This window comes from Argopecten irradians, unplaced genomic scaffold (assembly GCF_041381155.1).
Source record: "Argopecten irradians isolate NY unplaced genomic scaffold, Ai_NY scaffold_0407, whole genome shotgun sequence".
Lineage (NCBI taxonomy): Eukaryota > Metazoa > Mollusca > Bivalvia > Pectinida > Pectinidae > Argopecten > Argopecten irradians.
Window position 1 is genome coordinate 36,600 of NW_027187874.1, and position 18,555 is coordinate 55,154.

Consider the following 18,555-nt stretch of genomic DNA (forward strand, 5'->3'; position numbering starts at 1 on the left):
AAGTCTGAAACAGCATATACGATATGTTAGAATCTGAAGGAGATCCCACATCCCTGAACCTGTTGTTCCTGATATAAACTCTGGCCATGGATGGGCCATGAAAGATGACAGGCTAGAACACCACTGGTAATGTAGTGTCACATCATCTCATCGACATCGAAGACGACGCTCTGGCTTTCGACGAATTGGATACTGATATCTCGATTACTCTGATTTGGACTGCATGTACCAGCTACCAGACATGCCGAGTCACGTCAGAGGATAGTGCAGTGAGGTGGGAAAGCATGCACAATGATAATGGTTATAATTGAGAACCAGTGAAAGAAATATGTGACATTGTGGTAACTATCTGACATTTTGCTAATAATATGCATAGGAAATAAACGAAACTGTGACTTGTCCTACCCGAGGCTAGATATTCTGTCAACTTTACATTCATGTTTCCTACTTATAAATCGTCAATAGTCAAACTTATTTAAGGAACTTGTAATACACCAGGAAACTGTAGTGTCAGCGGTTTGGAGTTAGAAAAATAGCATATACCCAGTATACGCACCCGGTGATGTTTTGTAAACTTAATGATGGTATAACAATAATTCTTTTTTTGTATCTCTATATATTTTATTGTTTTACTGAGTGATTAGAGGTCAAATAACTGTTTACGAATAATAGTTTCTTGTTGGGAAACAATTATAGCTGCGTAAAGCCAAATATGAAAAATTTGCTAAAAAATTATCATTTTTGAGCTTAAAATCCTATTTTTTCATTTCCTGCGTAGAAATCACTACATATATTAGATTACATGGTCCCGATATGAATTTGATGTTCTATTATGATCATTTTGATACCTCATTTGTCTACTTCGGTTGAAAAATGTTAATGCTATGACTATTTTTCAATTGTTAGTGAAATTCGAGATGGCGGCCATCTTGATGACGTCATAACCGGAGCTTATACAATGTTAACATTGTTTTTTTGTTGGTGTTGTTTTTACTGATTGATAAGAGGTCAAATAACTGATTAGAAATAATAGTTTGCTGTTGACAAACATTTTTGCTGCGTCAAGCCAAATATGAAAAATTTGCTAAAAAATTACCATTTTTGAGCTTAAAATCCGATTTTTTCATTTCCTGCGTAGAAATAGCTACATATATTGGAATATATGGTCCTGATATGTATTTGTTGTTCTATTGTGGTCATTTTGATGCCTCATTTGTCTTCTTCGGTTGAAAAATGTCAATGTTATGACTATTTTTCAATCTTTAGTGAAATACGAGATGGCGGCCATCTTGATGACGTCATAACCGGAAGTTCATCCCAGTTTATACAATGTTACCTCTCGATTTCGTTATCAGTGGGTCATAAGGCTTCAGAAAAACCTTGGTTCGTTAAGTTGTGGGGGGGGTGCACGTAGACCCCCCCTAGATCCCGGCCTAAATGTTTCTCTTTATTCGTCCAGTCCGAAAGTGAGGACCTGGGCGATTTTTCGGAAAGTTAAATATCGCTGCTCCAAGGTGAGAGTTAATTACATGATTTGATTGGTCATTTTGGAGATTTCCTTTAGATATGTAAATAAGGTAGCCCTAAGGACTGTAGAGGCATGCGCAGAACTACGCGTGGGTTCGGACCCTGAAGTGATCTATATGCAGGTAATCCCTAGGTAACCTTACATGAAGGGTATTATATACTTAATGACATTAGGACGTAAAAATTAACTTGAATACAAAGGCTGGTGTCACTGGGTAGCCGGAGGTAAACCTTTAAAGAGTATAGGTAAATAATAAATCTCTCAGAACGGAAATACGAAATTTATGTACAAAGCAATGTTTGTTCATTAATCTTGTTTGATAGAAAAATTCACAGCGTCTGTCTAATCAGCTGATATCTTTTACTCAAATATTACAACAGGAAGGTAGAATTCAAAGGACCGTCTTTCTAAGGAATGTAATTCATATACAAGTTTTCTCAATAACTTATTTACAAAATACTGCAATATAAAGACGAAAACTAGAATAGTTAAATTTGACCAAATTGTTTCCTAATATAAATAGGGAAATGAAGATTCAAATTCAAATTTTAAAAATAAAATAAAACTCAAATTTCTCTTATATATGAAATATCCCTCCTGGTTCAAGAAATCTTCGTCCCGAAGATTATACATATTGTATTATGTGATACATTTTATACACAATAATTCAGAAAAAAAGTATGTACAATGAAAATATTCATAGGTTTACAATGTCACAAAAATACATGTATAGATTATATGCATATCAATTTGGAAAATACAAAAAAATATAATTCAAATTACTAACACATGAACAAAATGTTACAGTTCTTTCAATAGACTGGTATGCTATTGGTAACATGACACATTTGTATATGGTTTTTGAAACCATTTATCAGTCAAAATACAAGAAAACAATTGAAATCTATATGCATTTGTACAATTGAGCTCAATATAAAAAAAAATGTATATACAACAAACATGGATGTACCTTCACATGAATGTTTACAATACAACATTTTAAGTACTGGAAAGTTCTGTCAACTGAACTGATGTCCCATTTAAGTATATAAATGCACTTATGAAGTCATAAGTTGTCATATAAATCTAATGTATAAGGCGATAATATCCATGATGAGCCACTAACAAGTATGCTGTGTAAGGTTGGTTAAGGATGTGTCTAAGGCGTCTAGCTTTGAAAGGTGACAGGGAAATGTTAGAAGATGGAACTACATGCTTAATAGTATAGTTGTTCATGATTGTAAAGCCGTCCCAGCTTATAGAAAGCATATAGGTAAACAAACTCCAGTAATTGTAACATTAGAAATGTCTTGTGGTGGTGAAAATGTCCAGTTTTCAGGACAAAGTGAAAGATTTGCTATAGTGACCAATTCACATTCACTACTAGTTGTTAGTTCAATTAGAACAGTGGTTTTGTGTGATTTGGTTAGTTTCTTCCAGATATAGTATACACTGAATAAGATAAAGAGTGTGGTTAAGATAGAAAGTGTGACATAAGGCCAAGGTGACATAAGTGTATTGTATACGAATGCTCACTGATTGGGGTTTGAGTGGTTAACTGAGGTACAGCAGGAAAATGAAAAACTTGGAATTTTAGGAGGTACAGTGAGTGCACTTGTCTTTTGTACCATTAATAACATAGTAGATAATTTCCGAACCTTTGAGTAAAGACAAAAAGATAAGAACAATAGCAAGAATTGATGTGACAGTTCCAATACGGGCGATAACTCCACTAGTGTCAGGCCAAGTACTTAATTGAAAAGGGATTTGCCATCTAGCATTGATTCTGACAAGGAACAAAACACAGTTTCACCTTTTTTAGTTTTTATCAGCTATTTTCTTCAGACTTAAATGGTACTTTTGGTCATTTGCCAAATATTTTGTAAAAGAATGGTTATAGATTTTCAAAGTAGGAATTTTGATTGAAACAGATTCTGAATATGTGGTGTCACCGAGAATAGCTGAATGCCTGGAAGATGGGAAGAACTCTTGTAAAATAGCAAGATTAACAGGATGAATAACAGACATATCTTTGCTAATGTTATGACATGAACTTAACCGAGATGGAATAAACAAATTATCAGATGTCACAGTACACCTACATGGAATCTGGGCAACACAGAAAGAACAACCTTTAACTATTTTCTGACCTGAGGGGCAATCTAAAGCAATCATTGATGTTTGGTATATTAGCAATGATGATGGAGAAACTTCCTGTATCTTAGGAGTAAGAACATGAGGTAGAAACCTAAAATCACATGTTTGTTGTACAGTGGAACCTCCCGAAACCGATCATGGTCGGTGCACATAATTTCGGCCGGTTTAGAGAGGGTTCGGTTTGGAGAAGTGAACCGAATACCGATCATTACGATCCGGATTTAATCGATCGGAAGTCGTTTTTTACACTAGTGTACCGCATGTATGCCTAGTGTTCGTTAAAACCGACCGATATTGATTGTTAATGTGAATGTTATCACAAAAGAGAGAATCATACGTTTAAAAGGAATGGATTACAACAATCTTGATTTTGTTACCGTTTTATAAACGTAGTTTAGTTAGTTAGTTGCGTGAATGTTCTTGTGGATGTTCTCGTCTGCACTAACCTACATACGGCCGATCGCTTCCGGTTACGTCAAGAATCAAATTAAATGGTCTAATTACACGATGATCAGTTGATGTCGGTCATTATATGACATAGTCATTTTCTAAAAACAATTACATGGCTTTGGCTTCTTCATACAGATAATTTACGACATATGTAAATAAAAAAAAACCTTGTGATTTGAATACGAAACTATCTCTTTATTACTAGCTCTGCTTGTTTTCTTACAGTAAACAAACCGCGTGCACGTGGTAGACTTTTGTTAAATATCTAAACAATAGACATGATTAAATAATTTCACCACTATCTCGGGTATAATTACCGTGTACCTATAGCCTTCACATCTGTATACATGCCCCAGGAAATGGCATGCGACAACTATTGTACAGGTACGTGTGTATTTCACGGTCGGTTGCTCAGACCTCAATGCAATCTATCGGTGTCGCTCAGGTAAGGCGGTTTTCAGAAGTGTATTTTAGTTACATTTGACTATTCCGATCTCAAAATCGGTCCGGTATTCGGAATTGGGAGGGATCGGTTTTGGGAAGTTTTATATACTATTAATAAAGAGGAATTAATTCCGTACATGACATCCATGTTCGGTTTCTAGAGGTGATCGGTTTTGAGAAGGTTCGGTTTCGGGAGGTTCCACTGTACCAGGTGTTTTTGATTGTAGAATATTGCTGATAAACAAGAAGCTTTAGCAACAGATGACAATGCCATATGAAAGGGGCAAAACCGAACGTCATTACCTTTACATTCCATAAGTTGAGAATGAGATAGAGAAGCAAAATGTTGATTATCATGAGTATGTAAAAAGTAATCAGGAAGATCAAGTAACTGGGTAGCATGATTTGAAGTAGAGTTGATAGGAACTGGAACAGAGTACACTTTGTAGAGTACGTGATAAGGTTTTGACAAAAGGTGAAATAGGAAATTTAAGGAGAACATAGAGTGAAGAGTGATGACGGGCAAAGAGAAAGTCAGCAGAAGAATAGTAATAGAGAGGATCCTTATGAATTATGTTAAATCCTGGATATTTTCTTGACAATATATTCTGAACTTGCCTGAGAGTGTGTGAGATATCTTTTGGTGACAGAAGAAAGGGAGATAATCTACCTTTCACTAGATCATGAATAGCTAGTTTTGTATGTTCCAAATGTTTGTTAAGGACCGTTGTAGCGTTGATTTGAGTAAGCATCATGTTTTCCAAAAGGACAAATGAATGTTCAATTCCATCAAGTGAAGAAGCGAATTGGTTAGCTAAGGTAATTGATTGATCATGATTGGTTTTGACTGCGTCAATAACATTATCAAACCTTTCATTGACAGTTGTCATGAATGATGTGAGCTGATGAGCTTCTTTAGCCATAGCTTTAGCGAGCTTTACATTATTATTATTCAAAGCTTGTATATGACGTTGAAGATTTTGTAAATCATTTGTTGTAGCTGTTCCAAATAATGACTTCGATATCTGACCAATAAAATCAAACAGACCTCGTTTTCGCCTTGAGTTGAATGAGAGTGAGTTAGGAAAATAAGAGTGTGGAATCAATCTATGAATCTCTGCAATGGTTACATTGACATTGGACATACATTGTGCTCTTAGATTGTTAATTGTTTTCACAACAGAGTACAAAGACTCACATCTTCTTCGTCTGCATGGGTTCAGTTCAGGTAAATACATGGACGATGGCAACGGTATTTCGAAGGTGTGTGACCAGAACTCCTGACCAAAATGTAACTTGGAATTGGGTTCGAATAAAATTCCGTAGTTCAAACGTTGAACGGGTGGCTGTGTAGCAACAACAATGGGAAGCCAAACGAGAACCATCAAAAGTAAACTCCAAACGAGGGACGGACCATAGAAACCTACAGAATATAAAAGAGGGGAAACATAGATTAGTATCGTATATGTCGGTATAAGGCATGCGCATTACCTTTAAGCACTATATTAGCAGTTATGCTAAAATCTTAACATACATGTATACTCAACAATGTTCGTAGGGAGATAAAAAAGAAAGTGGCCATAGATTCTATAGATTTTTATGAATGTTCTCTATATGGTACGTTTATTTTGAAAAACAAGTCAAGTGTGACTGTTTGCCTCTTTTTCTGGCTTTTCCGTTTGTGTGCGTTTAATATGAAACAAACGTACTAATTCTGGTGGTATGTTTTCAACTGGTTCCCAAGTTCTAACTGAATAACCAGTCTATTTTACTTTGTAGTACTTTTCACCATTTCGAGTTTTGCATGCAAGTAACTTATCGACGTCATATTTGTCCTGTGACAATTCTTGACTATTACCATTGTTTGGTAGGGTACCCTGGGAAGGAGCAATGTCGGTATCATTCTCCTGTGACGTATCAGGAAGATCTGTGGCTTCCTTGTTTGTAAGCTCTGGAGCTCTGTCTCCAGCCTCTTTACTAGCTTGACTTCTAGAACGACCACGTGGTCCTTGACTTAGTAACTGTGTACTAGATTGTGTACTAGTGCTCTGCACAGGATCATTTGTTTGATCCACATTTGCTGTTCCAGTGTTCGGAAGAATGTGCTGTGCAGGACGATCAAAAACTTGTTGATCAAACTTTGGTTTGAAGTTATCACTTGTATATAACTTCAACCTAGAGGCATTAATGAGTGATTTTAGTTCTTTGTGAGTTGTGCAATGCCTCAATTTGTAAGTATGATTTGGTCCTAAATCTGTGATGTAATAAGGACCATCCCACGGATTGTGGAGTTTCGGTGATAATCCTTGAGGAACTCTGGTAGTATGAAGTAATACCAGATCACGAAGCTGAAAGTTTGGCACTGAGGCAGTTTTGTCATGCCTTTCTTTTTGCTTTGCTTGTGCTGCTTTAATGTTGTCTGTTGCTAACTGTTTGACATACTTAAGATGTGACATCAATTGTGTAACATGTGTTTTTGCATCTTTGCTGAGACCATCTTTTGGTACTAGAGAAGTGTCAAATGGAAGATTCATCTCTTTTCCAAATATTAAATGATATGGGGAGAATTCAGATGACTGAGTAGAGGGGCTCATACGAAGAGATATAAGTACACCAGGTAGAAGATCTGGCCAGTTTTGTTGTAAAGTAAAGCTTGGTCTGTAACATCAATGTTAAGTTACCAGTTACCTTGTGCTGTTGTCTACACGTGGTTCAACTTAATGGAAGTCTATCACCATACCACCGGCAAATGGGCAGTGATATAGTGAGAGTCTTGCTAATACAGGATCCAAATACGTATCTGGCACAGTACCCTTCCAAAATGTCAGGGATACTGAGAAACTGTCACTACTTTACTAAGTAGAGGAAACTGTCTCCGACTGAAAGCCTGGAGATAACGTCTACACATGCATGCTAGCCTACATGGAGCGCGCGTTCCGACAGAATGCGAGGTTGAGATCTACCCGACACGGGCTCACGCGACAGGCGAGGTGTCTCTGGTGAAAACACCCCTGTCAAATTAGGCCCGAATCACTACAGTTGATTGTCACTTACATAGGCTCTTAAACATTGTGCAAGGGTACTGTTTATCCTCTCACATGTAGCATTTGTTTGAGGATGGTATGAACTTGTAAAGTGACGTGTTACCTGGAATATTTCACATACTGCTGTGACAAGTTTACTTAAAAAGTTCTGACCTCTATCACTAACTATTACCTTTGGGGCACCATATCTGCTAAAGATTTCAGAATATAGAATCTTTGCAATTTCCTTTGAGTCTTGTGTTTTGAGAGGAAACGCTTCAGGCCACTTACTGAACGAGTCAACAACAAGAAGTATATACTTATAACCTTCTTTTGTAGTAGTAATTGGTCCCAAAATATCCATGTCAAGTCTCTGAAAGGTATCACTGACAGGCAAAGGGTTAAGAGGGGCGTGTCTCAAATGAGTTGGTTTCTTGATTCTCTGACAAGTATCACATGATTTGATATAATCAGACACATTTTGAAACATTTTTGGCCAATAGTACTTGCACTGAATAGCATGATAAGTGCGATCAAGACCTAAGTGACAACCGCCTGCTAGAGAGTCGTGATAGGACTTAAGAACATCTTCTCTAAGACATCTTGGTACTGCGAGTTGACGCATGTATCTCTTTGGTCCCTGACCACGAGAGGTATACATGTGATAGAGTACATCATCAAGCAAAACACACTGAGATGAAAGATGTAATATTTTGGTAGCGGTAGCTTTGTCATCAGGAAGAGTTTCTGAAGACAGATAAGAATAGATAGCACTGAAATCAGAACAATCAGACTGAAGGGTAGAGATAGAATCTGTTGGAATGAGATCTTTTTCTACTGTAATTTCATTACAAGTGAATGGTGAGTCTGTATCTTTGTATACAAATGACACTTGATAGTATTGTTGGGTTTTATCAACACTACTTATATCTACACTAGGTAGAGAGTCCTCTAAATCACAAGATTCACGACATTCATACTCACGTCGTGATAGACAATCAGCAACTTGATTCTTAGAACCTGCTTTGTATAAAATCTCATAATCATAAGACTGTAGTAGTATTGCCCATCGTGCCAGTCTTCCCGTAGACTCTGGTTTAATTTCTTTTAGCCACTTAAGTGCACTATGATCAGTATAGATCTTAAATTTCTTTCCTGACAAGTAGACATGATAGGCTTTGATCCCTTCAATTATAGCTAAACCTTCACGTTCTGAGACATGGTACTTACGTTTATGTTGGTTAAGAGATCTCCCACCATAAGCAATAGGGTGTTCTCTTTTATGTTCATCCATCTGACTTAGAACATAGCTAATGGCTTCGCCGGAAGCGTCTGTCGTTAGTATGAAAGGTTTGCTGTGGTCAGCATATGCTAAGACAGGTGGTGAAGTAAGAGCCTCTTTCAGAGTCTGAAATGCCGTCTGACATTCAGATGACCATTCAAATTTGACATCCTTACCTGTAAGTGCTGTTAAAGGAGTTGTAATCTTACTGTAACCTTGAACAAACTTTCGATAATAGTTACATAGACCGAGAAATGATCTGAGCTGTTTTTGATTAGTTGGTACAGGAAAGTTGCGAACAGCATCTGTTTTGCTTGTGTCAACTTGAACACCGTCTTTGGACAACACATGGCCAAGATAATAGACAGAAGACTGTGCAAAAAAACACTTGGCTGGTTGTAAGGTAAGACCAGCTAATTTAAGCCGATCAAACACTTCCTGTAAATGATGAAGATGATCTTCAAAAGTGCGAGAGAACACAAGAATATCATCAACATATACTAAGCACATTTTCCAGTTAAGATCTCTCAAAACTTTTGTCATAAGTGACTGAAAGCTAGCTGGGGCATTGACAAGGCCAAATGGCATATGTTTCCACTGAAAAGCACCTGAAGGTGTTACAAATGCTGATTTATGTGCTGTATCTGGATCCATAGGTATCTGCCAAAAACCGGATGCTAGGTCAAGTGAAGAAAAGATTGAAGCTTTGGTGTCACCAATTGAATCATAAACATCATCTAAACGAGGTAATGGAAAGGACATTTGTTCTGTAACTGCGTTAAGTTTTCTATAATCTACAGCAAACCGCATTTGCCCATTTTTCTTTTTGACCATTACAACTGGACTTTGCCACATAGATGTAGATTCCTCAATGATGTTGTTATCAAGCATTTCCTGAATTTGACGATTCATTTCAGCCTTAACCTCAGGGCTTTGTCTATAAAATCTTTGCCTAACAGGTACAGCATTGCCTGTTTCTATACGATGGGGTTGATGGTTAGTTCTACCTAACTCAGACAAGCTAGAAGCAAAGACTGACCTATTTGATTACAAAAATGACAAAAGTAGATGTTGCTGTTTATCTGAAAGATCAGACTTTGAGAAATCAAAGGATAGATCAGAACTAGTTTCATCAACAAAAGTATCAGAATCTAGAGGGGGAGGTGGAATAGGTTCATCTAGAGAAAGAACAGAATCCTCCTCATACAGTGAGGCAGTTGCTACAGATTGGTTTCTTTTGAGAGTAATAACCTCCTCAGATGGGTTCATAACCTGTAGAAATGTTTTCTTTCCTGTTTTGAGAAAGGCTATGGACTTAGCACCAACTAAACCTAGTTTAGGTAGGAAAGATGAAGGTTCTAACAGTACTTGAGTTCCTGCTGACAACTGAGAAACTTTGACAGGAATAAGACATGTTGACAATGGTTGTATTGTTGTAGATTTTGAAGTGCCTGCTAGACCAATATTTGCTTCAACAGAAAGTATTGTATTTGAGTGTTTGTCATTGAGATGTAGGGTTTTTGTAGAGGTGTCAAATATCGCGCCATTTGCTTCTAAAAAATCCATGCCTAAAATCATGCTCTGATGGAACTTTTGGAATACATGAAATTTTTGTTTGATAATTACTTCACCAAATGAAATGGGCAAGATAATGGAACCAATGCTTCGGTGAAAATCACCGTCAGCCACACGTACTGTTACATCAGAATTCTGTAAGTGTAATATGTCAACCGAAAGTTTGGTCAACATTGTTAAAGCTACACAAGAGACAGTTGCTCCTGTGTCTATCAGTGCTTTCACTGGTAGGCCATTAACAATTACACTAACAGAATTTTTCTCAACAGAAGTAACAAGATTAACACACTCAGGAGTTAGTTAAGGTTTTACAGTGTTACTCTGAGAAGAAAGCTGTGGATTAGTTTTGTGCAGTGCATTCGAACTTTGGTGTCTATGCCCATCCTTGCTAGGGACAGGCGCGTGTCCCTAATGGTTAGTATTATTAGTGTTTTTCCTACAAAATTTAGCAAAGTGTGAATAGTATCCACACTTGAAACAAGTTTTATGAAATGCGGGACATTGCGTTCTGTCTTGACAGGACTTACCACAACCTGGACACTGCCGTTGGTTTTGTCCTCTGTTCTGTTGTTGTCTGTAGAACTGATGAGGGGGGTGTTGACGTGACCTTCCTCTATCTGTCTGTACACTAGAAACTTCCTGAGCTTGGCGTAGTTTGTTAATTTCCGTAAGGATGGTTGACATGATGGACGCCATCTGTTGGTTGTCATCAGGCAGTTTAGGTTTCTCCTGATTGATGGTCAGGTTCGCACAGGCCAGCTCCGCCTGAACAATATCGAGGCTATGGCGAAGATCTGTGAATGTTTTGGGTTCCCTCCCAAGTACTCTGGCTTTATATTTGGGAGTGAGTCCATTTGTTATGATCATTACTTTCACATCCTCAGATAAAGTTGGTTGTTTTAGTCCTTCTTTTTCTGCTGTGGCCAAATAGGTTTGGGGTTCCTCTGCGTCCGCCTGTTTCATTGTCATGAACTTAAAGTTCATGGCAGCAGACTTGAATCGTCTGTCGAAGGCTTGTTTGAAGGTAATCATGTTGGCTTTTTCTGATGGTGGTAAGCCGTTTAGCCAAACTAAGGCAGCACCTTCAAAATGGCAACCAAACGCTGCAATGGTGTCCCTGTCTGACAGCCTACACAAATGCTGCCAGTTCTCCATTGACGGCCACCAGAGGTCAGGGTCAGCACCATTGAATTTTTGAAGTGTAATGTTTATTAATGGTGCAGCGACAACCGTTTGTTGGAGGGGTTGCACCGCAGGAGTTGGAACAGGAGGTACTGGGGGAGGTGGTGGTAGTCCTTGTGATGATGTTGACTGTGTTGTTGTTGTTGTTGTTGCTGTTGTTGCTGTCGTTGACATGGTGAAACTGCGTAAATTATTCCTCGGAACTGTTGAGGGCTGAGACTTTGGACCTTTGTTGTAGTTGATTGGACGGTTGTTTTGCAGCCTCTTCATCCACGGAATTTTTGGATCGCTCCACCAAGTTTTTATAAAGTTTTTGTTGGTTTTTCTGTAAAATATAATGGAGACAGCTTTTCAAATAGATGTTTCTCTTTATTCGTCCAGTCCGAAAGTTAATAAACAAAATCACAAAAGTTATAAAGATAATAATGACAATCTGTAGTTATACAGTAAAAGTTACGAACAACAATCTATAACGTAAACCTATATTGTTATATGAGACCAGAGACTAAGATACAACCAGAGAATAATAATGTACATGGGGAAAATTAGTATATAGCTTGGCATGAGAAGTTTAGGATGAAGGCTGCTGAAGATTATGATTACAAGTTTGATAAGAAATTATTGAACACTTTTATAACTTCATAACTGATAATTAAAATGTAAATAAGGTATAAGTCAGATTAACCAAACAAGTCATAATTACTTTATAATTTAGAAGTTTGAAATATAATTATATTACTATAGATGTACAATACTGTTTAGAAACATTGTTTGTAAATATTCCTAATAGTCTACATTCAAAACATAAACAATAACTGGTCATCCTACACAATGAAAATACAAAGATTGTATTTAAAAATAGAACAGAACAAATGTTCAGAAACAATATAAATATACCTGCTGTGTCACAACACATTATTATAAAATAAATCTACATGTATTTGAAATCTGTGAAACATAGTCTACTCAAAATCGCATTCGATGATTATTCTTACTATCAACAATTACCTTCTTAACTTTACATCGTAACCAATCGATTACATTATTGATAATCATAAAAATAAACTTTTCAATCAGTTCTTTCTAATCTCAGCATTCACATAAAGGGAAGTTGACAAGTTAACAAGGGGGATAACTCTACATGACAAATTGTATAATTTGATCAAAACAAGGGAGGTAACTCCGTAAGATTTTAAGTAACACTCAATAAATACAAGGGAGGTAATTCACTAAAATTTAAAGTAACAAGGCAATTAACAGATTGATAGATCTGGTTAGATTCACTTATAGGTGTTTTCAGTAAATGTTTAGAATGATTAATAAAGTGAAATGGTTACCAAAAAAGGAATATAAGTGATTCAAATGCTATCATATTTTGGTTTTAACAAAATAACAAAAATGATAATTTGCAATGAAAAAGCAATGAAATACATTCAAAGTGCTAGGAAAAACAATACTTGATCAATAATTTAAGGATAACAAATTAGAACTGTTGAAGAGTTATTAAAATGTTACCATTCATTTCTCTTTAATAAAAATAATAATTAAATAATGTGTAATGAAAATACATGTAATGCTAGAAAAATACTATATGAGAACAATCATTTTAGAATAACAATATAGAATAGTTCACAAGAAAACATAGAACAATTACAATACAAAATCATATATACAATTAAGATTGTAAAATAAAACATTTTCTCACCTGTAAAATATAATGGAGACAGCTTTTCAAATAGATGTTTCTCTTTATTCGTCCAGTCCGAAAGTGAGGACCTGGGCGATTTTTCGGAAAGTTAAATATCGCTGCTCCAAGGTGAGAGTTAATTACATGATTTGATTGGTCATTTTGGAGATTTCCTTTAGATATGTAAATAAGGTAGCCCTAAGGACTGTAGAGGCATACGCAGAACTACGCGTGGGTTCGGACCCTGAAGTGATCTATATGCAGGTAATCCCTAGGTAACCTTACGTGAAGGGTATTATATACTTAATGACATTAGGACGTAAAAATTAACTTGAATACAAAGGCTGGTGTCACTGGGTAGCCGGAGGTAAACCTTTAAAGAGTATAGGTAAATAATAAATCTCTCAGAACGGAAATACGAAATTTATGTACAAAGCAATGTTTGTTCATTAATCTTGTTTGATAGAAAAATTCACAGCGTCTGTCTAATCAGCTGATATCTTTTACTCAAATATTACAACAGGAAGGTAGAATTCAAAGGACAGTCTTTCTAAGGAATGTAATTCATATACAAGTTTTCTCAATAACTTATTTACAAAATACTGCAATATAAAGACGAAAACTAGAATAGTTAAATTTGACCAAATTGTTTCCTAATATAAATAGGGAAATGAAGATTCAAATTCAAATTTTAAAAATAAAATAAAACTCAAATTTCTCTTATGAAAATATAATGGCATAAGAATTTCTGCGGTGGATTTTAAGTATTCATTTAGAATTCCATCATGACCTGGAGCCTTATTATTACTTAAACCGGCAATAGAACAAGTTATTTCGTCCTCAGTAATTTCGTTATTTAATAAATCATCAAATACCCCATCAACAATTTCGCCATCAAAGCTACGAGTGGACACGGAGTGCACGAGGTTTAGACTACAGGTAGACACGGAGTGCACAAGGTTTAGGCTACAGATAGCAGGGGCGTAGGAAGCGGGGGGGCAGGGGGGGCAAACATGTCTTTTTGCCCCCCATTTTCGCCGACTGAAATTTTCTAAAAATGCTTTATGAAAGAAAAAAGGGTCCTCCGGCACATTTTTCGTACTTCATTCTAGAAAATTTTCCGCTGCGCGGCGCATTTCCTAAAACGTTCAAGCACATAATGTCAAACCTTAAATAGTAAAAATTCAATACACACAAACTAGACTAAAAATGTCCATCAAGGAATTCTATGTACTATTTTAAAAAATGTCTCTTAAAAGATCAATTTGTTTATATGTCTTAGCGAGACAATTAATTCATTTTTTTATGTTACACAACAATGTGCCGATGGTGTGAAGCCGGTATATTCAGATCGAGTAGGGTTGCATAATGTTATTACGACACAATTATCATTTCTAAATGCAGGTAGCTTTAAATTGAAAAATTACCATATTAAGAACGTTTTATAATCATCAAACTTTATCGTAAAACTCATCTCAGCCATTCTAAATCGTAATTTTTTTCCCGGGGGAGACCCCCGGACCCCCCTAACACCAAATTCTCGCGCCTTTGGGCGCTCGCAAGTTCATCAAAATGCATCGTAAAAACTCATCTAAGCCATTCTAAATCGTAATTTTTTCCCGGGGGAGACCCCTGGACCCCCCAAACACCAAAATCTTGCGCTTTCGGGCGATCGCAAAATCATCTAAATACATAAAACTCATCCCGGGGGTCACCCTCAGACCCCTAATAAAACACAAAAATCTCGCGCCTTCGACGCTCACACGCTAATTTGGCCAATTTGCGTATTCGTTAATTTCCTTTTAGTGACCCCAATGTCTATAAATGTGTACAAGGATTAAATTAATGATATATGAAAAATGTACATAAAGCATATATTATATGGTTGGGAGTTGAATTAATCTCCTCCTGTAGGTGTGGCGGGGGGGGGGGGGGAGGGTTTACAAAATAATGAGGACCTTTGCCCCCCCATGACGTTTCATCTTCCTACGCCACTGGATAGACACGGAGTGCATAAGATTTAGATTACAGGTAGACACGGAGTGCACAAGATTTAGACTACATGTAGACATGGAGTGCACAACGTGTGAACACGGTGTCCACTACAGGTGGACATCGTGTCCAGATGATATGTCCACTACATTCAGACCACAGACAGACTAGATGATGTGTAACAGAGATAGTCTATATGGACTAGATGGAAATATTTATGCGATCAGAAACATAATATTTATTGCAACATAAAATTGCCATTAATTACTGGAAATCATTCGTACTGTAATGTTTATTTGAATTGATACATAAAAAGTATAATGTATCAATACATATTATCATACAATTTAATTTATATAAGGATGTTTAGTAGAAGTTATAAAAGCAAATGAACTACGTACAGGTTTAAGTTAAACCACACACTGGTTATGTCTCATCAATGGATAGTTAAAGTCCGCATTTTCCCAGTAAAAACTATTTTTCTTAGCTAGTGATATATAGTTTAAACATTGACTTTTTATCAATCTTACTTTGGATAGTTCGAACCAAAGACGTAGATGGAATTCTTGTTATAACATATAAAGTAATGAACCTAACGTGAAGTAAGATTTTCATTGTTGACGCCTAAGAGATATTTTGATCAGCAAAATATTTTGATTAATATTAAGGACATATAAACATAAACAGATTAAGTCCTTCATAAAATGTTTAACTATGAATGTATGGAATATAGTTTTCAAAACGGCAAGGTGCACGAATATTTAGTTTTATGCCCTGTCAAATGTATATACGTAATGCATTTGCTTCATGGAACCTGGCGCGTTGCAAAGCATTGGAAATATCAAAAATCATCCATAGACGTTAAAAGTCGACATTAGAAATTACATTTTTAGCTTGTGTCAACCGATTGAGCAAGCAATAATTCAGTATCGGGCATGTGGCTGCTCACGAGCATCAACATAGATCAAAGGTACCGATCGCTAAAATCAGAAATAAAACAAGGGTGGCGGCAGCTTCATATATTGTGTTTATATATGAACTTTGTGGCGATTTTAAAGCCGCACCTTCACTCATAGTTTTTTGTAAAACCTTATTTTATTGAAAACTTTAATTGAAAGATCATATAATAAAACTTATCGGCCATCTTTTTTCATTAAGATGTGCCAAGTATTCGCCATATCCTTGTTGCGTTAATTCCTTGAGTGAACAGAGCTTGCTGCTTGTTAGTTTGTGGTAGGAAGCACAAACTAGGGATGTTTAGTGCGCCTACTATTTGAAGAAGTGGAAAATATATATATATGTTTCTGCTAAAATGTAGGTCACATGCCTGATAATAAATCAAACAGAGTCAAAATAAATCCAACTTCTGACAATTCAAACTATAGATACCTAGTTGTTGATTAGATTCTGTATTTGTCACAATTATTTTGATTTTAGAAACTCTGATAATTTGATAATATCCGATTCTGACCTTTTACAAACCGCGTGAGTTACGTGCCAACAAAATGTGTGATCCATCAAGGATTTATAAGTATCTCATATACGTCGTGTACAATATATATTGTACATGCCTGCTCGAAAGGTAGACCGCTAATCTAGGACTGCCGTTGCCATGGTCACTTGGACTTCATACTGTTTCATCAACCACACGGTATGATAATTTAATTACCGACATTGGTCAGCCAAGGACCTGGGACCTTCATTGGGCCCCTTCAATATGTTCAGTCAGGTGTATCACAGCTAACAACACCTGTATTATACGTACCTTATCCCAACCCCAGGAGGTCAATTTATAGCATGCTGTTCTTAGGTGGCAGCCTCTCTACCTATATATACATTGTACTCATCACACAAAATAGGTTAAGCTAATGCTAGTCAATAGGGATATGTATTTTAACTGGTTGTTGCATTTTAATAAATTTGATAATGAAGCCTTATATCTTACTTATAAATCCTTGTTTGTATATTAAAATAAAAGAATATAATCAAAAATATCTGGTGTATAATTAAGAAAAAACATTTATTTCAAGATTATTGGAATATCCAATTCCATCAAATTGCTTTTTATTAATTTTTTTTTGACACTGACTATTCTGACTATGTATATAAAATACCATATTATACTGTTTATAAATTTGATCGAAGAGGGAGAAAAGCCTACATCATACTTTTTTTCATATTGAAAATAGAAATTTTATCCCAAAAAATAATCCCAAAAATACAGAAGGAGAATGGTGACATAATCACAAACCAAAATGATATTTTATTTGAAGTTCAATCTTTTTACACTGATTTATATAGCTGTAGAGAAGTGAACAATATTAATTTAGATCATTATCTCAATGGTTGTGAGGTTCCCAAATTAAGTAATTTTGAGTCAGAAAGGTTAGAAGGTTACATAACTATGGATGAAGCAAGTAACACTCTGAAAAGTATGAAAAATAATAAAAGCCCAGGCTCTGATGGCTTCACAGTAGAATTTTTTAAAATGTTTTGGAAATATTTAGGAGAGTTCATTGTAAGATCAATTAATTGTAGTTTCTCAACAGGTCAATTTTCTATAACACAAAGACAAGGCATTATTACATGTCTACCAAAGGGGGATAAACCATGCCACCTTTTAAAAAACTGGAGACCAATTACTCTTTTAAATACTGTTTATAAAATTGCATCTGGTGTTATCTCTCATAGAATTCGGTCGTTGCTAGATAAATTAATAAATGAAGATCAGACAAGATTCTTATCAGGACGCCATATTGGAGAAAATATTCGAACACTTTATGATGCTATGTGTTATGTAGAAGATCTAAACATTCCAGGTATGATACTCTTGATAGACTTCGAAAAAGCTTTTGATTCTGTTTCTTGGGAATTTATTAATAATGTGTTAAATTATTTCAATTTTGGGGTTGGTATTAGAAAATGGTTCCAAACATTACATAATAATGTATCGTCTTTTGTAAATCAAGGTGGAAATCTTTCCTTGCCCGTCTCTATCAAACGTGGTTGCCGTCAGGGAGATCCGATCGCCCCATACATTTTTGTTCTTTGCGTAGAAATACTAGCTGCTAGAATTAGGTCAAATGTCGAAATAAAAGGGATCCAAATTGATAATGTAGACATCTTGAACTTACAATAAGCTGATGACACAGGTCTAATACTAGATGGTTCAGAGATGTCATTAAGGGAATCAATAAATGAATTAAATAATTTTGCTAAAATATCAGGACTAAAT

The 18,555-nt window shown here is 36.0% G+C and overlaps 1 protein-coding gene and 1 pseudogene across 1 annotated transcript; both read right to left on the reverse strand.

Annotated features, from left to right (window-relative positions):
- Window positions 1–1,476: 1,476 nt before the first annotated feature.
- On the reverse strand, window positions 1,477–3,817 carry LOC138312642 (uncharacterized; annotated as a pseudogene).
- A 774-nt stretch (window positions 3,818–4,591) lies between these two features.
- LOC138312641 (uncharacterized) lies at window positions 4,592–12,618 on the reverse strand. The gene is given in 3 exon segments (XM_069253434.1): window positions 4,592–5,045; window positions 5,047–6,002; window positions 10,987–12,618. Coding segments are annotated over 3 exon segments (2,190 nt in total). The 5' UTR covers window positions 11,912–12,618; the 3' UTR covers window positions 4,592–4,736.
- Window positions 12,619–18,555: the final 5,937 nt, after the last annotated feature.